At 47.5% G+C, this 22,954-nt stretch overlaps 3 protein-coding genes across 11 annotated transcripts in view; 2 read left to right on the top strand and 1 right to left on the bottom strand.

Moving 5' to 3' along the window:
* The window catches only part of LOC309525751 (uncharacterized protein), a 375,811-nt gene that overhangs the window by 300,644 nt on the left and 52,213 nt on the right, over positions 1-22,954 (top strand). The window lies entirely within an intron of this gene.
* Positions 1-22,954, bottom strand: part of LOC309525793 (uncharacterized protein) — a 243,835-nt gene that overhangs the window by 175,900 nt on the left and 44,981 nt on the right. The window lies entirely within an intron of this gene.
* The window catches only part of LOC309525800 (uncharacterized protein), a 77,812-nt gene continuing 56,608 nt past the window's right edge, over positions 1,751-22,954 (top strand). Inside the window, exons 1-3 of one of the 2 annotated variants that reach the window (XM_082211384.1) lie at positions 1,751-2,353; positions 6,068-6,241; positions 7,456-11,108. In XM_082211384.1, coding sequence (XP_082067510.1) covers positions 6,142-6,241; positions 7,456-8,573 — 1,218 coding nt within the window. In that variant the 5' untranslated portion in view covers positions 1,751-2,353; positions 6,068-6,141 and the 3' untranslated portion in view covers positions 8,574-11,108. Of the gene's footprint in view, positions 2,354-6,067; positions 6,242-7,455; positions 11,109-22,954 lie in introns of those variants that run through there. The other variant, XM_082211383.1, reaches the window with a different exon arrangement.

Raw genomic sequence — 22,954 nt, 5'->3', positions numbered from 1 at the left:
ACGTGTAAAGTATATTCATGATGTAACTTGTGAAACCCAACCTTCCCATAATGTATTCGTGACGTTTCATGCACTGTATTCTGGGACATGGAGGGAAATCTCAAAAGTTCATGCCACCCCTTTCTCGCTGTTCAATCTCGCCTTGAACCTGTTGCGCAATAAACTTGGATCTTCTGCAGTTTGCTCCTGCGTCCGGCTGAGCTCATTTTCTTCCGCAGGGACCCACGGACTTAGTCCGATGAGCTGGGTGGCAGAGTAACCCCGCACCCAGATTTTAGCCGTAACAAAATGAAGGAGAAGCTGGGAGGGGAGCAGCCATGAGGGAAACTCAGAGGGAAAACTCCCTCAGGAAAGCGGGCGAAGGAGAGGAGGAGGAGGCCCCGGGGAATCTGAAAGGGGATTGGCCAGCTGCCCAGTGGAGAGGCCTCTGATTGGTCCAGCCCGGCTCTGGGGCGGGAAATGGGTCTCCTGACTCCATGAGGTTCTGGGAGCCCCGGAGAAACTGGGTTTCTGGCAGGAAAGGCGGGGAAAGGAAGGCAGGGCTCCCTCTGGCTCTGAGCCGGAGTCTGCTTCCCTCTCTCCACCATCCTGGTCTTCCCCTTCCTTTTCCATGCGCCCCCCTCCTGCCCCCCCCCGGGTGGCGTGTGGGTTTCCTTCCTCCTCTGAAAAGCGGCTGCAGAAGCAGAAAAACCCGCATTTTGGGGAGGGGGAGGGGTCTCCTGGCTGGGAAGCCCCCCTCCCTCCTCCCTCCCCCCCCCTGAGCTGGAGGGTGTTTCTTGGGGGGGGTGTCTGGAGGGAGCCATTGCTGAGCCCAAGGCACCTCCCGCCACTAGGCAGCCCTTCGCCTCTTCTCCCTCCCAGCCTTTCCTTGGGATGTTGGGGGAGGGGGAGAGCCAAGGCAACCCCCCCATGGACCCCCCCGTCTCCCTTGCAGTTAGTCTGGTTGGATGTGGGCTCCTTGGGGCAGAGGGAGGGAAGGGGGGCAGCCCCTAGAGCGCAGGCGCAGAAGCAGGAAAACTGAAGGCAGGGAGAGGGAGGGGAGGACTCGGCTTGGCAAGGGTTAAGAGGAGCAGAGCGGGATTCCTAGAGAGGACGGGGTGTGAAGGTCTTCCATGGCTAAATTCCCCCCTCCCTCCCTGCTTTCTTCTTCTCTCTCCTTTGCAAAAGCCCCTCCTGGACTCGGGTGAGTCTCCTCTCTCTTCCCCCTGAGGGTGCCATGGGGAGAAGGGGGTCCCAGGGGGGCAGGGAGGGGGCATGGGGGTCCCAGTTCAGATCATACCTGGGGGGCGACCCCCAAGTCAGGGAGCAGAGAGTCAGGCAGCAGCGAAGGGGGCTAAGAAGAAGGGGCGGAGGGATCCAGGGGGCCAAAGCAAGGCGGGGAAGGGGGGCAGGGAGGGGGCATGGGGGTCCCTGCTCAGATCATGCCTGGGGGGGGGGAGACCCCCAAGTCAGGGAGCAGAGGGTCCTCCTTTGTCCTCTTCCAAGCCAGGGAGGGGCCAGTTCGCAGGAAATAAGCAGCTCTGCTCTTCCTTGGGACCCAGATGCTGTCTTCCTTTTTGGGGAGGGGGCTTTGGGACAAGGAAATAAACCCCCTTCAGAGGGAGGGAAAAGTCCCCTTTGGGACCAGAGGCTGCAGCCAGAGGGGAACATTCCCACATGGGGGGAGCACAGGGAGAGGAAAAGCCCCTCTGCATCTGCAGCACCACTTCCTGTGTCCCAGATGCAACAACACATGTCTCTCCCCCAGATCTCACTCCCAAAGACACACTCTTCCATTCCCTCCCCTCACAATGCACAATGGGGCTTCCCCTCCCCTCCCCCTCCTGGTGCCCCTTGAAGTTGGCTTGAGGGCAGGGGGAGGGTCCACCCCACCAGATGAAGGGAGAGGAGGTCCTTCCATCTGGAAAATGGGAATGCTTGCAAAGATTTACCTGAAGATGAGTGCTGCGTAGATAATAAAATATTATTTTGTGGAATTCCCCCATTTACACAAAGATTAATACAGTGGTACGTCGGGTTTAGAACTTAATTTATTCTGGAGGTCCATTTTTAACCTGAAACTGTTCTTAACCTGAGGTACTATGTCTGGGTTAGTGGAGTCTGTAACCTGAAGCATCTGTAACCCAAGGTACCACTGTACTCATCATTTAAATAAACAACAAAATTGTTACAGAAAAGAACAGAGCAATGTTTAGAAGATCATCTTTCTTCTCCCTGTTTCTCTTAGGGTCCAGTGTGCTTTGAAGACGTAGCTGTTCCTTTCACAGAGGAGGACTGGGCTTTGCTGGATCCTGACCAGAGAGCTCTGCAGAAGGAAGTCAAGGAGGAGAATCGTGGGATCGTGGCCTCTCTGGTAAGGCTCCCTGCTGGATCATGAGATCAGCTTTGAAATTCCATACAGATCTCTGAAGGACAAACCTCCTCTATTTTGAGGGAGCCCCATAGCGCCACCTGCAGCATCTGAGATGTTAATATCTGATCTGCATATCTGAGGTTGTTGATATTTCTTCCGGCAATCTTAATTCCGGCTAGGGATTCATCCAGCCCAGCTTTTCGCATGATGATCTCATCTGCGTATAAGTTAAATAAGCAGGGAGACAAAATACAGCCTTGTCGTACTCCTTTCCCAGTTTTGAACCAATCAGTTGTTCCATATCCAGTTCTAACTGTAGCTTCTTGTCCCACATAGAGATTTCTCAGGAGACAGATGAGGTGATCAGGCACTCCCATCTCTTTAAGAACTTGCCATAGTTTGCTGTGGTCGACACAGTCAAAGGCTTTTGCATAGTCAATGAAGCAGAAGTAGATGTCTTTCTGGAACTCTCTAGCTTTCTCCATAATCCAGCGCATGTTTGCAATTTGGTCTCTGGTTCCTCTGCCTCTTCTAAATCCAGCTCGCACTTCTGGGAGTTCTCGGTCCACATACTGCTTAAGCCTGCCTTGTAGAATTTTAAGCATAACCTTGCTAGCGTGTGAAATGAGTTCAATTGTGTGGTAGTTGGCGCATTGTTTGGCACTGCCCTTCTTTGGGATTGGGATGTAGACTGATCTTCTCCAATCCTCTGGCCACTGCTGAGTTTTCCAAACTTGCTGGCATATTGAGTGTAGCACCTTAACAGCATCCTCTTTTAAAGTTTTAAATAGTTCAGCTGGAATATCATCACTTCCACTGGCCTTGTTATTAGCAGTGCTTTTTAAGGCCCTTTTGATTTCACTCTCCAGGATGTCTGGCTCAAGGTCAGCAACCCCACTACCTGGGGTGTACGAGACATCCATATCTTTCTGGTATAATTCCTCTGTGTATTCTTGCCCCCTCTTCTTGATGTCTTCTGCTTCTGTTAGGTCCTTACCACTTTGGTCCTTTATTATGGTAATCTTTGTACAAAATGTTCCTTTCATATCTCCAATTTCATTGAACAGATCTCTGTTTCCCCCCATTCTATTGTTTTCCTCTATTTCTTTGCATTGCTCGTTTAAGAAGGCCCTCTTGTCTCTCCTTGCTATTCTTTGGAAATCTGTATTCTATTTCTTGTAGGTCTGCCTTGGATTCGTATCAAGATCATTCTATCATTTTTGAGATTTCATCCCAGTACAGCTTTTGCCACTCTTTTCTTGACTATGAGAGCCACTTCATTTCTTTTACGGGATTCTTGCCCACAGTAGTAGTTATGATGGTCATCTGAACTGAATTCGCCCATCCCTGTCCATTTTAGTTCACTGATGCCCAGGATGTCAATATTTATTCTTGCCATCTCATTTTCACCACATCCAACTTACCTTTCAGCTTTGGCCCAGCCGTTTCATCAGCTCTGAATCTACTTGTCCTTGTCCTCCACTCTTCCTCAGTAGCATGTTGGACGCCTTCTGACCTGAGGGGCTCATCTTCCAGCGTCATAACTTTTATATGCCTGTTGTCTTTGTCCATGGAGTTTTCTTGGCAGGGATACTGGAGTGGCTTGCCGGTTCCTGCTCCAGGTGGATCAGGTTTAGTCAGAACTCTCCAATATATCCTGTCCGTCTTGGGTGGCCCTGCACAGCTTAGCTCATAGCGTCTCTGAGTTATTCAAGCCCCTTCGTCACAACAAGGCAGTGAAAGTGGCCCAATTCAATTCCATATTTTTCTTTCCCCCAGTTTTTGCTTCCTGAGGTGAAATCCACCAGGGGGTTTTAGGTTCTAAGACCACTTTATGTTTTTCCTATACTCTATATATCAATTTTCTTATTATATGATTCAAAACTGATTTCTTTCCATGTTTTAATATAATTGTCTTTAAATAGATTGGTGTTTTAATTTGTTAGCCAGATTGCCAAATACTTAGTTTTATTTACTGTTTCCAATCCTGATATTTTCTTTAGTCCTTCTTTTTCCTGTGTTGACATATTTTTTGCTAGCATACTAGTCTTATTTTTATTTAATTTAAGTCCTGCCACTTCCAAAATCAAGGATTTTCCCTATTATTTCTGGTATGCTTTCCTCCAGATTTTCAGTAGTTTGAATTAAATTGTCTCCAAAGGCCTTCATCTTGGGCGACTTCTTCCCCCTTGTTAGACCTTTTATGCTCTGGTCACTCCTTGTTGTCATTGCTAAAAATTCTAGTACCGTAATAAAAAGTGGAGGCGAAAGGGGGCAGCCTTGTCTGGCCCCCTGACTTATTTTACTTCTCTTATTTCACTGTTTAGTATCAATTTGGCTCTCTGATTTCAATATATTGCCTCAACACTCCTAATAATATTTTCTCCAAGTCCTGTTTTTTCTGTATTTTTTTCCATGAATGTAATGGTTCTAGGGGTTCCTCGTGCGTAAGCCAGTGCTTATCTCCCCGGCTGGGTGCAAACACCTGCCTGGGTTGCCTAAGTGAACCTTTTCTGTCCGGACAGCCACTCACCCGTGGCTGACTCAATCGCTGGCAGAATCCGTCCGTGGGCGTTTCTTAAACTTCTTCCAGCAAAGAAGCTCTTTGACGCCTAGTCTCCTCCTACTCTCCCTGCGCGGAAGCCTTCTGCGCAAGGAGGGCGTAGGCAGCGGAGGACCCTTACTCTCCCCGCTGGTCCCCGGCAAGGAGTCATGGGACCGCCTCGCCGCTTCCCCCATCTGCCCCCCTTCTCCACTGGTGCTACGCTGATTCTCTTCCCCAGAAGGTGGGCTGCTTCGCCCGATCCCTGGACGCTCTCTGGAATCCCTCTGGCTTTTGCTCTCTCCCTCCAGCACTGATGGCAGTTCCCTGACAATGAAGCTCCAAGAGATGTTGTCGAAGACCTATTCCATGTCTATCAGCATCAAAATGGCTTTTTTATCTGATCTTGCTTCTAAATATTCTAAAATATCAATTATGTTTCTCATTTTATTGTGCATGTGTCTGCCTGGTAAGAAGCCAGCCTGATCTCTGTGTATTATTTCATTCAATACTTTTTTTTAACCTGTTGGCTAGGATGTTAGCAAACATTTTATAATCATTATTGAACAATGATATAGGTCTATAATTTTTGATTAGTGTTGGATCTGCTCCTTGTTTGGGTCTCAGTTTGATAAGTGCTTCTTCCCATGATTTTGGTATTCTTCCTTCTTTTAAAATTCCGTTCAGTACTGTTTCCTTGGTTCTGATAATATATCTTCTAACTTCTTATAAAATGCCGCCGATAATCCATCCGTACCTGGGGACTTTCCTATCTTTGCTTTTGAGATTGCTGCACCTCCATCATCGCTGTTGGTACATTTAGTTGTTCTATTTTCCAATCTGCTATTGTCAGAAGTCTATTTTGTGCTAAGTATCTTTCCATTTCCTCTTGGTCGCCTTCTTTTGCACGGTAAAACTTCCTAAAGTAATTTAATTTTTCTTTGCATATTTCTTTAGGATCTTCAATTATTTTTCATTTCTCAATTACTCTCTCTCTTTTTTGTTTTTTCTTCAATTGCCATTCAAGTAGCCTACCCGATTTATTGGAGCCAGTGGAGAGGTATAGAAATGGGGCTTCTGTTGGGAAGGGGCCGCCCCATTTGTGCTTCTCCAGGGGCAGAAGAATCCCTGCAGGGCCTCTGAGGCTCCCTTTCCTTCTTCCTCTCTCCCAGGACCCTCCAGCTCGTTCTGGCTCCTTGTCTCCTCAGGAAAGATAAAAGGGACGGATCCTGCAAAGCTAGTGAGGATGGAAGGGGGAAGATGGACGGTTGACCTGGTCAGGTTGTCTCCTGCATCCCTCCTCTCAACCTCTGAACGTTCCCTGCCAGGGACCTCCGAGAGATCTGGTGAGTCCCAGGGGAGGGGAGATGGGGACCTGGAGGGATGGAGCCAGAGAGGAATTGGGGTGGGGGGGGCAGGCAGGTGGATGGAGATGGAGAAGGGGAGCACCTTTTTGCGCTCCGCCACCTGCCTGCCTTCCTGCACCTTTGTCATCTGCAGGCAATTTGAGCCAGGAATAGATCACAGGTCCCTGCCCTCCCTGCTCCCTGTGATGAATTGGCAGCTCTAAATGTCTAAAACCTGTTCTGTGATCTGAATGCCCTGCCAATGTCAGAAAACTCACTGATCCTGCTTTGCAGTTTGAATGCAGATGGGGCCTCTGTGTGTTGTCTTTTTCTTTTTGGAATAACTTCTTATTTGCTTTTAAAAACAAGGATCATAGGACTAATAAATGATACAGATATGTAGACTAAGTCTTCGCGTGCCATTTGCATATCAGAAATAGCAGAATAAATTTGCAGGAATGGCTATATATCTATATATATCTGGGTTCATGAATTGGTTTGAACTGAGTTATAGTCACTTTTCCTCTTCTGTTGCTAACAAAGCAATACAGTCTCCTCATGGACATGGGAGGGGGGTTCAAAGTGAATAAAGTGCTTTACGTATAAATTTAAATTTAGACCAACCAGATTGAGGCAGCAGCTGATGGGGAGTGTTCAGGTGAAGGTGTTGCTGTTTGTTTCACAGACGAGACGTGGACGTTCCATACATACCTGCATGTGATGAACTTCAACTCTTTGGCTGGAGACCAACAGCATCTGGGATTCTAACACCCCCCACCGTGAACCCAGAATGGAGGGATATCAACTGTTTCCTCTGTGAATGTTCTGCGTCTAGTCATGCCTTTTAAAACAGTGACCAGGCTTCTCTGAACCACCCAGGCCTTCTTAAATGCCGGCTTTAGAGTTTTTAGGGAAGTTGATGTAAATTCTGTCAGGCTTGTTGTTTTTGCTTCTGTTTGCATTTGATTGACCAAAGAGATGACTGACCTTGGAGATTGAGTGGATTCCAGGATTCCAGAACAAAATCCATTCCAGATAAAAGCCAAGCAATATGTCAGTAAATACCAGCCAACAAAGGCAGTGAAAACTATAGAGAGGCCCCACATCTAACTATTTTTAGTTCTTCCTCTATCACAAGCATTAATTAACTTGGTTCAATGATCTGGAGCTCCATTTCTTCCTGAGGCTCTAATTCGCTTCTCTCTTCATTGCAGATGGAGATGAACTGGAAGGGAAGAACAAGGGGGAGCACAACAGAATCCACATAGCGGAGAAGTCATATAAACATTCAGAGTGTGGAGAGAACATCCGTCAGAGCTCCCAGGACACCTCCCGTCAAAGAAAGAGCTACGTTCAGAGGGATAGCCTCACTTCACACAAAAGAGGACAGAGCAGGGAGAAATTGTATCAGTGCAGAGAATGTGGAAAGAGCTTTAATCAAAAGGGTAATCTCACTTCCCATCAAAGAGTTCATACAGGGGAGAAACCGTATCAGTGCTTGGATTGTGGAAAGGGCTTTAGTCGGAAGTATAGTCTCACTTCCCATCAAAGAATTCATACAGGGGAGAAACCCCATCAGTGCTTGCAATGTGGGAAGAGCTTCAGTCAGAGCTCCCATCTCACTTCCCATCACAGAATTCATACAGGAGAGAAACCCTATCAGTGCTTCGAATGCGGGAAGAGCTTCAGGGAGGGGGCCCAGCTCACTTTGCATCAAAGAACTCATAAAGGGGAGAAACCCTATCAGTGCTTGGAATGTGGAAAGAGCTTCAGTCAGAAGTCGAATCTCACTTCCCATCGAAGAATTCACACAGGGGAAAAACCCTTTCAGTGCTTGGAATGTGGAAAGAGCTTCAGGGAGGGGGTCCAGCTCACTTTGCATCAAAGAACTCATAAAGGGGAGAAACCCTATCAGTGCTTGGAATGTGGAAAGAGCTTCAGTCAGAAGGCGAATCTCACTTCCCATCGAAGAATTCACACAGGGGAAAAACCCTTTCAGTGCTTGGAATGTGGAAAGAGCTTCAGTCAGAGGGCCCATCTTACTTCCCATCGAAGAATTCATACAGGGGAGAAACCCTATCAGTGTGTGGAATGTGGAAAGAGCTTCAGTCAGAGGAACAGTCTCACTTCCCATCAAAGAATTCATACAGGGCAGAAACCCTTTCAGTGTTTCGAATGTGGAAGGAGCTTCACTGATAGCTCCCATCTCACTTCCCATCACAGAATTCATACAGGGGAGAAACCTTTTCATTGCCATGAGTGTGGAAAGAGCTTTCGTCACAATTGCAGTCTCACTTTACATCAAAGAACTCATACAAGTCAGAAAGTATAAGTGCTTCAAATGTGGGAAGAGCTTCAGTTAAGTCTGTGGGAATGTTCAGGGATGCAGGAGAGGATATATTGCTTGATTATATCCTTTCCAACTTGTATTAACAAATTCTACAATTTAGCAGAGTAACATTCCCCTTTTTAAACTTGTGCAGCGGATGCGTTTGCTCACGCTCGCTAAAGCCTCTACGTTTCGTTGGCAATATTCCCCTTTAGTACCTCATAAAAAGATAGGCATGGCACAGTCTTCTATAAAAGTATAAAAAGTTTACTCACATTCTGTTCACAAATGGATCCCAGAAGGCAGACTTAAGTTAGAGAAGTAATATACCTAGAAACTATCCCATAAGGAGACATGCCTTTTGTCCTCTTTCGGCTGGAAGCCAAGAGAGCATCTTAGGCTAAGCAGATGTTGGTTCTTCAGCAAATGTGGTCAGAGAGAGAGATGGCTGACCACTCCTGCTCTTTAGTTGCCTGGGCAGGTGAGGTCACGTCCACCTCTAGTCACATGCAGAGGCAGCCTAGGAGAAACAGGAAGTTCCAACTGGCTGGTCCAAACATCCCCTTTTATGTATGTTATGATGCTTTACTGAGAAATGATTTGATTGTAAATAAAGCTCAGAAGACCCTAAAGGACTATTTTGAGTTGAACCTGAATCCCGGAATTGAAGCAAGGGTCGTATGGGATGCAAGTAAAGCTATAATGCGAGGTTTTCGGATTCAACAGAATTCTATCAGGAAAAAAGCACAGAATGAGTAAAAGGAAAAAATTCTGTCTCAATTGAAAGGGAAAGAGAAAAAACTGAGATGTAACCCCCAAAAATCAACAGATTGAAAAGGGAATTAAAGCGTTACAATTTCAGTATTCACAAATAGTAAACTAATAAATTGAATGGAAAGTTAAATTGATGAAACAAAAGACTTTTGAATCGGCAAATAAATGTGGAAAATTATTGGCTTGGCAATGAAAAAGAGACGGAAGGAGAGTACAATAATCAATATTATGGAGAATGGCAAGAATATTGAGAACCCAGCAGAGATTAGAAAATGCTTTCACAAGTACTACAAGCAGCTTTTAAAAAAGAAAAAGAAGAAAATGAAAAAATGGAAGAGTTTTTGGACAAAAATGGATTGCATAAAATTCCAGCGGACAAAATAGAATCATAGAATCATAGAGTTGGAAGAGACCACAAGGGCCATCGAGTCCAACCCCCTGCCAAGCAGGAAACACCATCAGAGCACTCCTGACATATGGTTGTCAAGCCTCTGCTTAAAGACCTCCAAAGTAGGAGACTCCACCACACTCCTTGGCAGCAAATTCCACTGTCGAACAGCTCTTACTGTCAGGAAGTTCTTCCGAATGTTTAGGTGGAATCTTCTTTCTTGTAGTTTGGATCCATTGCTCCATGTCCGCTTCTCTGGAGCAGCAGAAAACAACCTTTCTCCCTCCTCTATGTGACATCCTTTTATATATTTGAACATGGCTATCATATCACCCCTTAACCTCCTCTTCTCCAGGCTAAACATGCCCAGCACCCTTAGCCGTTCCTCATAAGGCATCGTTTCCAGGCCTTTGACCATTTTGGTTGCCCTCCTCTGGACACGTTCCAGTTTGTCAGTGTCCTTCTTGAACTGTGGTGCCCAGAACTGGACACAGTACTCCAGGTGAGGTCTGACCAGAGCAGAATACAGTGGCACTATTACTTCCCTTGATCTAGATGCTATACTCCTATTGATGCAGCCCAGAATTGCATTGGCTTTTTTAGCTGCCGCGTCACACTGTTGGCTCATGTCAAGTTTGTGGTCAACCAAGACTCCTAGATCCTTTTCACATGTACTGCTCTCAAGCCAGGTGTCACCCATCTTGTATTTGTGCCTCTCATTTTTTTTGCCCAAGTGCAATACTTTACATTTCTCCCTGTTAAAATTCATCTTGTTTGTTTTGGCCCAGTTCTCTAATCTGTCAAGGTCGTTTTGAAGTGTGATCCTGTCCTCTGGGGTGTTAGCCCCCCCTCCCAGTTTGGTGTCATCTGCAAATTTGATCAGGATGCCCTTGAGTCCATCATCCAAGTCGTTGATAAAGATGTTGAATAAGACCGGGCCCAAGACAGAACCCTGTGGCACCCCACTAGTCACTCTTCTCCAGGATGAAGAGGAACCATTGATGAGCACCCTTTGGGTTCGGTCAGTCAGCCAGTTACAAATCCACTGAGTGGTAGCATAGTCAGAATCTACTAAAAGAACCTACTAAATGAACTGTTTACAAGACAAGAAGTTGAAGTGGCAACTGACCAAATGAAAATAGGCAAAGCACCAGGACCTGGTGGTTTAACATCCATATATTATAAAATATTTAAGGATTGGCTGATACAACCATTGATGGATGTTTGTAACAAGATTTTACAGGGGGACAAAGCACCTGGGTCCTGGAAAGAGGCATTCATCACTCTGATACCCAAACCAGATACAGATAGAGCTCAAGTAAAGAATTACTGACTAATTTCTTTATTGAATGTCAATTATAAAATATTTGCAAACATTTTGGCTACAAGATTGAAGAAGGTTTTGAATAAGCACATACATAAAGATCAATCAGGTTTTTAACCTGAGAGGCATACGAAAGATAATACAGTGCGGGGGAAAGAAAATTCACAAAGGTTTTGAGAACCACATTTTCCGAGGTCTCTTAATTGAAGTATGGGTTAGGGGCTTTGAAAAGACTCAATATGGAGGCCAAATGGCCGAAATATTGGGAGATATTAGAACAAGAAGGAGATAAATTGAAATTGCAGAGTTTTGAGAAACTAAAAGATAAAGTGCGAGATTGGTTTCATTATCATCAAATTAGAGAGGCCTATAATTTGGACAAAAAAATGGGCTTCCAGGTGGAAACGGAACTGTTAGAACCTAAAACTAAGATACTATCAAGAATGTATAATTTGCTGTTAAAATGGAATACACAGGATGAAACGGTTAAATCGGCTATGATTAAATGGGCACAAGACATTGGCCATAACATTATGTTTGCTGACTGGGAAAAGTTGTGGACCACCGGTATGAAATTTATGGCATGCAATGCCCTAAGAGAGAATATTATGAAAATGATTTATAGGTGGTACATGACCCCAGTCAAGGTTGCTAAAATTTATCACTTGCCTGATAACAAATGTTGGAAATGTAAAGAAACTGCGCGTACATTCTTACACCTTTGGTGTACGTGCCCAAAGATTAAGGCTTTCTGGGAAATGATATATAATGAACTGAAAAAGGTATTTAAATATACCTTCCTTAAGAAACCAGAGGCCTTTCTCCTGGGCATTGTTGGCCAGTCGGTGCCAAAGAAAGATAGAACATTTTTTATGTATGCAACTACAGCAGCAAGAATACTCATCGCAAAGCACTGGAAGACACAAGATTTGCCCACCTTGGAAGAATGGCAGATACAAGTGATAGACTATATGGAGATGGCAGAAATGACTGGCAGAATCCGAGACCTGGGAGAAGAGTCGGTGGAAGAGGATTGGAAGAAGTTTAAAGACTACCTGCATAAATACTGCAAAATTTATGAATGTTAAAATGATGTTGGATATAAAAATAATATGGCATTAGTGATAAAGTTAAAAAGAGTATGCAAAAATGATTTTAAAAATGGGTGAAAGACTAGAGATATATTATGTCAAACTTAAACAATATGGTACAAGTGATTAAGTTATAAGGAATAGGTAAGAATTGAACTAAAAAGATAAGAAAGATCGGTGACATAATATGTTGAACTATATAATTATTAATGAGATTTGAAAGAGGGTAAGGATTTGCTGAATCAGACTGGGTAAAGGGGGAACACAAAAAAGGGAGATGCGAGGAAGTCAAGAAAGAGGGTAAAATAAGTACAAAACTAAAAATTGGATTTTATGTTTTTTATTATCTTTTTTGATGTATTTTTTCTTTTTTGTACTTTTTTGTATTGTTTCGGCTATGTTTGTTTTTCTTTTTTTTATTGTATGTATCTGTTTTCTTTGTGTAAAACCTTAATAAATATTTTATAAAAAAATAATAATAATTGAAGTATGGGTTAGGTATAAAAACCTATTAGAACCAAGAACTCCTCACTGGTTATCCCCATTAGAGGTTATGAGTGTAAAGAAAATCAACATGAGAGGTAAATGGATTACATATGGAGATGCGATAATCAAAGGAGGAGGAAAATGGAAATTGAAACCATATGAACAAGTTAAAGAATGTTGTCAGGGGTTCAGGGACAGAGGCACAGGGGAGGGAGGAGACGGAGAGCGATGGGGAAGAATCCCAGGACAGCGAGGAAGAGGATGACAATGACTCGAGGGATTCCACGAGTCTTTCAAGTGAATCGGAGGATTCCCAGAAGGGGGCGCCTGTGGTCAGGCCAAGGGGAGTCACAGGGGGGACTCGTCAGGAGCAGGGGACCAGCAGGGGATCCCAAAGTGGGAGCTGGGAGTCGGGACCGGCTTCCCCGCCAGAGCACAGTGAAGGGCCAGAGTGGTGCATGCTCTAGTTATCTCCCGCTTGGACTACTGCAATGCGCTCTACGTGGGGCTACCTTTGAAGGTGACTCGGAAACTACAACTAATCCAGAATGCGGCAGCTAGACTGGTGACTGGGGGCGGCCGCCGAGACCACATAACACCGGTCTTGAAAGACCTACATTGGCTCCCAGTACGTTTCCGAGCACAATTCAAAGTGTTGGTGTTGACCTTTAAAGCCCTAAACGGCTTCGGCCCAGTATACCTGAAGGAGCGTCTCCACCCCCATCGTTCTGCCCGGACACTGAGGTCCAGCGCCGAGGGCCTTCTGGCGGTTCCCTCATTGCGAGAAGCGAAGCTACAGGGAACCAGGCAGAGGGCCTTTTCGGTGGTGGCGCCCGCCCTGTGGAATGCCCTCCCATCGGATGTCAAGGTGATGGAAAACTACCTGACATTCAGAAAACATCTTAAGGCGGCCCTATTCAGGGAAGCTTTTAATGTATGATATTTTAGTGTTTTTTGGTTTCTGTGGAAGCCGCCCAGAGTGGCTGGGGAGACCCAGCCAGATGGGCGGGGTATAAATAATAAATTATTATTATTATATTATTAAGGGGGTGGAGATTCCAGTGTGACAGGGGAAGCAGCTCCGACAGCAGAGAAGGGGGGAAGATCGGAGCAAGACGTCCTCCCGGAAGGGGAGGGGAGTAGTGCAGGGAGTAGTGTAACTGTCAAGAGGAAGGTTAGAGGTTGCGAACGCACGCCAAGTTCAAATGTGGAGGCGCGTGGAAGAACAGGGAGCCTGGAGGAGGAGCCAGGTCCCAAAGCACGCAGGAGGGGGGAAGAGCTGTCTGGGGATTCCGCGTCAGGGGAATCCAGGAGGGGCGAAACCCCAGGGGGCAGGAAGACCCTGCGGAAAAGGAAAGAAAGGAAGAGGTGGAGCAGCACAAGCCTCTTAAACTGGTGCAGGGGAGGGACTGACTCAGAGGGGACTTCAGCGGTCTAAGCGTAACAGACGTGTGTTGGAATTCTGCCTGGGTCAGAGGAATGTGCCACAGCGTAGGCACCGGCAGATATTCCTGTCGACCTCCCCGCGTCTCCACTCTGCTGATAAGCAGGCGAGGTCCCGGCGATTCATCTCAGATGTGTGAGAGGAACACACCGTTCTTCGTCTCTCCCCTTTGGTGTCCCCCAAGGAGGGGAAAGAAGCAGACAGAAAACTATTTACATCTTTTATTTCTGTCTCTCATATCAGTACAGAGAAACACGTCTGCACTCGACAACAGCAAGAAGAAACTCCACCCATGTACTTCCAGTACAGGTCATATGACACACACACTGAGCTAACATCCGGTGCTCAGTACAGAATGGACTGCCCCTTTGTTTCCATGGCAACAGTCACTCACATCCTGTCTGGCTTTCCAGCCACAAGCAGCTGACTGAGCTGCTGGAGCCTTTGCTTGCTGCAGCATTGGTGCTTTATGGTAACAACGTGGGGCTGCGCGCCTCGGCTGTAGAGCGGAAAATGAACTGCAATAAACATCTTAGTATATAAACTGGACTTGGCGTTGGTCTCTTGTGAGCTGGGACCTGAGGCAGCCCTGACAGTAAGTCCCCTCTCCTAAAGAACGCAAATTTTTTTTTGCAAAGCTCACGAAGTTTGGCAGACATGAATGCGGAGGAAAAGTTAGCAGCCCTGCGAAACGCAGTCGCCGAGCTTTCCACTGCGGTAGTGGTCTCCCAGAAGAAAAGTGACGAAGCAGAGGCGCGATGCCACGATCTGCAAGCCAGGTGGGAACGTGCGTGCAAAGAGGGGTTCCCGGGGTCCAGATCAGAGGGAATCGGACTCGGAAGGCGGGGGGCAGTCTAGTAGCCCACTTCGATGGGAACCTGAAGCACTATCCCAGTTTCAGAGCAGACGTCGTATATGCGCTGCATTTGCTTCGGAAAGACTTTAAAGATGAGGAGGAGAAAGTGGGTTTTATTGTGCCCCACTTGCATGGGGAAGCTAGAGCCTGGCTGCGCAATTTGTGGCACGAAGATGGTCCTGCCCGCAGAGATTCTGACGAATTTATCAAAGCTATGGACGCTTGCTTCCAATCTACCGTGGACGTTGATGTGGCGCGACGGGAGATGCATGGATTGCGGCAGGGCAAGGCTACAGTGCGTCAGTACCATTCTCGCTTTTTTGCATTGCTGAATGTGCTGGGCTGGGAAAAAGACTCCCTGGCAGTGAGAGATTTGTTCTGGGAGGGGCTCCATGGCTCCATAAAGGATGATTTGGCCAGGGGAGACAGGCCTCAAACCCTAGTAGACGTCGTGCACAGGGCACTCACAATAGGAGTGCGCCACGAAGAACGTCCTTGGCACAGTGAGGAGGGTTGCCAGGTGCACGCACCAGCTAAAGCGCCTCCTTTTATTCCCAGGGATCTGGGCCGTGCGCATCCCTCGCCTCTGCTGAGGCAGGGGGAGGAACCGATGGAGCTTGGTGGTGCAAAGGCTCAAACAGCGGCCGGAGCCCCAGCGATTTTGCAGCATACAGACCCCTTACCACCCAAGCCAGTGGTGCAGCTCACTGCAACGCTCCAGCTACCTAATGGACTCACCCTGGAAGTCCCCATTACAATCGACTCCGGTAGCAACGCGGACTTCGTGGGGGTGCAGTTCATCAAGCAGCATCGCATAGCGCTTCTACCAGCCACACTGCCCCTGAACGTCGTCACGGTCGATGGCAGGAAGTTGCTGGGCGGGCAAGTTGTACAACAGACGCCACCCATGGTGATGCAGATTGGGAATCATCGCGAGGTCATTAGCTTCAACGTCACCCGCCTGTCCGACACGCCTATAGTGTTAGGCATGAGCTGCCTGGATAGACACAGTCCAACATTAGCGTGGTACCAGCGGCAGCTCACCTTTGGCTCATCTTACTGCGCACAATATTGCATCCAGACAGGCCAGGAGGAGGAGGGCCAGGAGGAAGGGCGGCAGTTACACCTCGGCATGGTGCAGGCAGTGCCCCACAAGTACAAGGGGTTTTTGGAGGTCTTCTGCGAAAAGGAAGCTGACCAGTTGCCACCCCACCGGCCCTACGACTGTGCGATTGACCTTTTACCAGGGGCGACGCTGCCGACTGCAAAGCTGTATTCCAGGTCTGAGGATGAGATGCAAGAACTCAGGGAGTTCATAGAGCACAATTTGAAGTGGGGATTCATCCGGGAATCCAAAGCAGTGGGGGGCAGTCCTGTGTTTTTTGTGAAGAAGAAGGACACGCCCCAAAAGAGACTCATTGTGGACTATCGGGCCATAAACTCGATGACAAAGCCCAAGGCTTTTCCCATGCCCAAGATTGACGACCTGCTAGCGACGGTGAGGAAGGGGAGGATCTTCACCAAGTTGGATCTGCGCGGAGCATACAATCTCATACGCATGCGTGAGGGCGATGAGTGGAAGACGGCCATGTTCACGCCGTTGGGCACCTATGAATACAGAGTTATGCCGTTTGGCCTCCAAAATGTCTCCCACTGTTTCCAAGCATTTATGCACCACGTGCTAGCGGGACTCCTCTACAAGAAGTGCATATGCTTCCTCGACAACATCCTGATCTTCTCGGAATCGCAGGAAGCTCACGAGAGGGACGTAAAGGAGGTCCTGCAGAGGCTACGGGAACACAGACTCTATGCCAAACTGGAGAAGTGCCAGTTCGACGTAACGGAGGTGGATTTCCTGGGCTACAGGCTATCCGACAAGGGACTAGCCATGGACAGCGCCAAGGTCCGCGCGGTGTTGACTGGAACAGCCCGCGCAATCGGAAGGAAGTCCAGAGGTTCGTCGGTTTCGCCAACTTTTACCGCAAATTCATCAGGGGTTTCGCGAAAGAGACTGCAGCGATCACAGACACTCTCAGTTCCAAAAAGAAGAAGTTCACCGGGACGGACCAGGCGGAGCAGTCCTTTCAGAAACTTAAGAGCCTCTTCGCGTCCGAGGAACAGCTGCTACACGTGAATCCCGGCAGGCCCATGAGGGTCGAGACTGACGCATCCGACAGAGCGGTGGGGGCCGTCCTCTTGCAGGAAGATCCGCAAGGGAACTGGAGGCCCTGCGCTTTCTATTCCCGGAAGCTCAGCAAATCGGAACAGAAGTACACCATCTGGGACAGGGAGTTGTTGGCCATTCACGCGGCTTTTAGAGCGTGGCGGCACTTCCTCATAGGAGCCAAGCACACCGTGCAGGTCCGCACGGACCACAAGAACCTAGAGTATTGGCGCACGGCGAAGCTCCAGAGCCAGAGGCACATACGCTGGGTGGAATTCTTTGCGGATTTCGACTTCCGAATAGAGTACATCCCGGGAGACACCAATGTCATAGCAGATGCGCTCTCCAGGAAACCGCAATATCTCGAAGAAGCGGCAACAGTGGCAGCCAAGCACATTTTCGCACCGCAGGCGTGGGCGTGCGCTTCAGCCGTCGTGGACCTGGACGCGGTGCGTCGCGCGCTGCAAACGGATCAGTTCGCACAATCCAAGATGGAAGAGCTGCGCAGAGGTACAGCGAGGGACGACGAGTTCCAGATATGCGACGGTCTGCTAGCTCGCAAAGGTGCCCTCTACGTGCCGGGGGACGATCTCCGCGTGAAGGTTCTGCAGCAGTTGCACGACGCACCCAGCGCGGGTCATTTCAGCAAGGAGAAGACAGCGGACTTGGTAGCCAGGGACTTTTGGTGGCCCCAGATGCAAGGAGAAGTCGCGGATTACGTCGCCAGGTGTGACACCTGTCAGAGGTCCAAGCCAGTGCACAAGAAGCCAGCGGGACTACTGGAACCGCTGGAGACGCCACTACAGCCGTGGGAGCGGGTGGCGCTGGACTTTGTTACTGATCTGCCCAGCTCCCGAGGCAAGACGGCGGTACTTGTGGTTGTAGACCTGTTCACCAAGATGGCGCACTTCATTCCTTGCGCGAAGGTGGCGACAGCGGAACAGACCGCCAAGCTGTTCATAGACCACGTGTTCAGGGTGCACGGCTTACCACGGTCCATCCTGTCCGACCGGAGTCGCCAATTCTTCTCCAGTTTCTGGCAGAAGCTCCTAGGTATCCTGAACGTCAAGATCAACTTAGCGTCGGCAAGACATCCACAGACCAACGGCCAAGCGGAAAGGGTCAACGCCATCATGCAGCAGTACCTGCGATGTTACGCCAACCAACGACCTGCAGCTTGGGTGGACTACTTGCCGATGGCCAAGTTTGCCTACAACAACACGAAGCACGCGTCAACGGGGGTGACACCGTTCTTCGCCAACAATGGGCGACATCCCAGAACCTTCCCGGGGTTGATGACAACGGGGGAGGGGGAGCCGCAGGGAACTGAACATTTAGCAGCAGAACTGCAGGAGGTCCACGAGGAGCTCCGGCGGCACTTGGAGCTAGCTAAACAAGCCTATAAAGTGCAGGCGGACAAACACAGGAGGGCAGGAGAAGACATCCAGGTGGGGGACTGGGTATGGTTAGCAGCCCAAGCGGTGCCGGCCAAGTCGTTAGCTAAGAAGAAGCTAGGACACAGGCAGCTAGGGCCGTACCAAGTTGAGGCCAGGATCAATCCCGTAGCTTTTCGGTTGACCCTCCCAGAAGGTTCCAGAATGCACCCGGTCTTTCATAGGTCGGTGCTCACACCCTACAAGGCCCCACACAGATTTCAGGAGCCAGGGACGGCACCAGACCCACGCAGAGAGTCACCAAGGGGGGGGGAAGTCACCGAGGGCCACGCCACTCAACGAGGTCACAGAAATTCTGGACTCGAGATGGGGGGAAGAGGGAGTAGAATATCTTCTCGCCAGAGAAGGTACCCCGGCCAGCGCCAACAGTTGGGTGCCGGGCTACGCTCTGGAGGAACCTCTTCTCAAAGACGAGTTCCATGCCCTTTTCCCACACAGGCCCATGCCAGCCGATTATTTCGACGACTGGCTTTTTACGCCCACACTTTCAGCCAGCACTTTCCAGGGGTTCTCCTCCGCAGAGGAGACGACGCCAGAATCGAGCCCTCCAAGGGGATCGTGCTCGGGGGTGGACACGGACCCCTCTTACTGGTGGGACGATCAACCAGAAGAGGACTGCGCAGGAGATGGCTGAGGGGGCCTTGGCAAACAGCACCGCCCGAAGTAACGGGGAGAGGAGGACGTGGACAAGTTGGGGGGCAAACCCGAGTTCGAGCACACATACACTGAACTGGAAGCAGAGGAGATCGACGTCGACGACCTGTGTACAGCATCTACCCCCGCAACGACGGAGCTCCCAGAACCTGCGCCCGAGCGGCGGGAGGGGGGAAGGGGGGGCTTCGAGGGGGGGATGGATGTCAGGGGTTCAGGGACAGAGGCACAGGGGAGGGAGGAGACGGAGAGTGAGGGGGAAGAATCCCAGGATAGCGAGGAAGAGGATGACAATGACTCAAGGGATTCCATGAGTCTTTCAAGTGAATCGGAGGATTCCCAGAAGGGGGCGCCTGTGGTCAGGCCAAGGGGAGTCACAGGGGGGACCCGTCAGGAGCAGGGGACCAGCAGGGGAACCCAAAGTGGGAGCTGGGAGTCGGGACCGGCTTCTACGCCAGAGCGCAGTGAAGGGGGTGGAGATTCCAGTGTGACAGGAGAAGCAGGTCCGAAAGCAGAGAGGGAGGGGAGATCGGAGCAAGACATCCTCCCGGAAGGGGAGGGGAGTAGTGCAGGGAGTAGTGTAACTGTCAAGAGGAAGGTTAGAGGTTGCGAACGCGCGCCAAGTTCAAATGTGGAGGCGCGTGGAAGAACAGGGAGCCCGGAGGAGGAGCCAGGTCCCAAAGCACGCAGGAGGGGGGAAGAGCTGTCTGGGGATTCCGCGTCAGGGGAATCCAGGAGGGGCGAAACCCCAGGGGGCAGGAAGACCCTGCGGAAAAGGAAAGAAAGGAAGAGGTGGAGCAGCACAAGCCTCTTAAACTGGTGCAGGGGAGGGACTGACTCAGAGGGGACTTCAGCGGTCTAAGCGTAACAGACGTGGGGCTGCGCGCCTCGGCTGTGGAGCGAACAATGAACTTCAATAAACATCTTTGTATATAAACTGGACTTGGCGTTGGTCTCTTGTGAGCTGGGACCTGAGGCAGCCCTGACAAATGTGTTTATGATTGGTTGCATTACTTTCAGGTAAATGAAATGTTTAAAAAATATATTAAAGAAAGTGGTTATGAATAAAAAGACTCAACATTTCAAATAGAAATAATAAATAATGATTGTAAAATTTTGTCAAAAATGTATAGGTTGTTATTGGAATGGTACACGAAAGATGAAGAAGTTAAATCGGTAATGATACAGTGGGGCAGGGATTTTGGATATAACATACAATTTGAAGATTGGGAAAAAGTATGGAAGGAAAACTTAAAATTTACAGCATGTATGACGTTAAAAGAAAATGTCATGAAAATGGTATATAGATGGTATATAACACCGGTAAAGTTAGCGAAAATGTTTAAGATATGTAATAAATGTTGGAAATGTAAAGAAAAAGAAGGAACATTTTATCACATGTGGTGGGAATGTAACAAAGTGAAAAATTTCTGGGAGATGATATATAATGAATTGAAAAAGATGTTAAAATATACATTTATAAAGAAACCAGAGGCTTTTCTTTTAGGGTTTACAGGACATGAAATGAAAAGAAAGGACTGCAAACTCTTCCAATATGCAGTTACAGCAGCAAGAATTCTACTGGCCCAGAAATGGAAACAAGAGGAAATACCGACAATGGAAGAATGGAGAAGGAAGCTGTTAGACTATGCAGAATTGGACAAACTGACTGGGAAGATTAGATATCTTCGAAACCAAAAGTTTATCGAGGACTGGGGAAAATTTACAGATTATCTGAAAAGTTTTTGTGATGAGCAGATAATGCTAGTGGGGTTTTAAGAAGCACTGTGAAACTGGAGAAGTATTGTTAAAAGGGAATAGAAGTGAGAGGGTTTATTAATGACAGTACAAACTTGGGAAATGTGTAACTTAAATTTATATATGGATGATTGTCAGAGAAGCTGAAGGAAGTCCAAAAAGAGACAATTTGTGAAAATTTGAATATGAAATTATTATATATTTGTATTGGAAACTAAGAAAAAAAATAGAAAAAAAAATAGAATCACAACGCTGCAGGGCACTGCTTAAAAAAAGAAAAGAAAGATAATACAGTGGTACCTCAGGTAACAGACTCTGCTAACCCAGAAATAGTACCTCGGGTTAAAAACTTTGCTTCAGGATGAGAACAGAAATCGCGTGGCTGCAGCAGGAGGCCCCATTAGCTAAAGTGGTGCTTCAGGTTAAGAACAGTTTCAGGTTAAGAACGGACCTCTGGAATGAATTAACTACTTAACCCGAGGTACGACTGTATTAGGAACATAGCAGATGTGCTGGAAAGATTAGAGGTAAAAAAGAATACTAAAGCAATGTTAATGTTTATTGATGCAGAGAAAGCCTTTGATAATGTTTATTGGAGTTTTATGAAACAGAACTTATGTTAAATGGGGGTCAGTCAAAACTTTCTAAATGGTATTAACACAATTTACTTTGAGCAGAAAGCAAAAATTATAATTAACAATGTGGTCTCAGAAGAAATTAGGATTGAGAAGGGAACCAGGCAAGGGTGCCCACTCCCCCCCCCCCCGCTTTCTATTTCTGTCCTAGAGGTGCTGCTGAATAGGATAAGGAAGGATGAGGAAGTTAAAGGCATAGTAGTGGGAACTAAGCAATGTAAGTTAAAAGCCTTTGCTGATGATTTGGTATTGACTTTACAGGACCCTGAGATCAGTGCAATCAAAGCACTATTGATAATTCAAGAGTTTGGACAGGTTGCAGGTTTTAAATTGAATAAGAATAAAACCAAAGTCTTAGAAAAAAATTTAACGATACATGAAAAACCTAATTTAGAGGAAACCACAGGGCTGAAGTTTGTGAAAAAGGTGAAATATCTGGGTGTAAATATGACTGCAAAAATTTGAATTTGTATAAAGACAACTATGAAAAGTTATGGAAGGATATCAAAAGAGATTTGGACATCTGGACAAGGTTGAAACTATCTTTGTTGGGTCGAATTTCTGCGGTAAAGATGAATGTATTGCCTAAGTTGTTTTTGTTTCAAGTTCTCCCTATCATTGACATGTTGAATTGTTTTAAGGAATGGCAAAAAGTATTATCTAAATTTATCTGGCAGGGGGAAAACCCCCAGAATTAAGTTTAAATTATTAACAGATGTGAAAGAGAGAGGGGGTTTCTTCCTGTCAGATTTAAGGAGCTATTTTTGAAGCAGCAGCCTTTTGCTGGTTGAAAGAATGGTTTTTATTAGAGGTTACGGTGGGTGGGAAAGGCCATGTCAACTTCTCTGCTGTGTTGCCAAGGACAAGAACTCAGTGCCCATCCTTGCCCGCAGATTATTCCAGAATGGTTTTTGTTGGAAGATACACGTTTTAGATTTGGAAGGTTTTGATAAAGTATTTGGTTGGCATGCATATTTTGTTGGGATACTGCCAGGGAGACATAGGCCATCACTGCCTCCACATCGACTCCGGACGTCCATTGACCTCCTGTAGATACAGTATCAGCAATTAGCGACACGAGCTCCAGAAAATAGCTTTCCACATTCCAGAGCACATGCACGCTCTATCGCAGAGTTCGTACAGCGAAAGACGCACTCAGGAGAGTATTATTTAGAAGTTTATTCAGCGTTGGTCAGGACAAAGAAAAAACATGACTGACTGCCTGCTTGTGTGTTCAGGCTCAGAGAGAGAGAGACAACAGCTCTATCAAAACACAAACATCCTGTGAACAGGAAATACGCAGACTCTGTGATTCACAAAGCCTGCTCCCTTTTAAGGTGGAACGGAAATATCCTAACA

Source organism: Podarcis vaucheri, assembly GCF_965113315.1.
Source record: "Podarcis vaucheri genome assembly, chromosome: 2".
NCBI classification, from domain to species: Eukaryota; Metazoa; Chordata; class Lepidosauria; order Squamata; family Lacertidae; genus Podarcis; species Podarcis vaucheri.
Note: the sequence above shows the minus strand (reverse complement) of the source record. Positions and strands in the feature narration are given on the sequence as shown.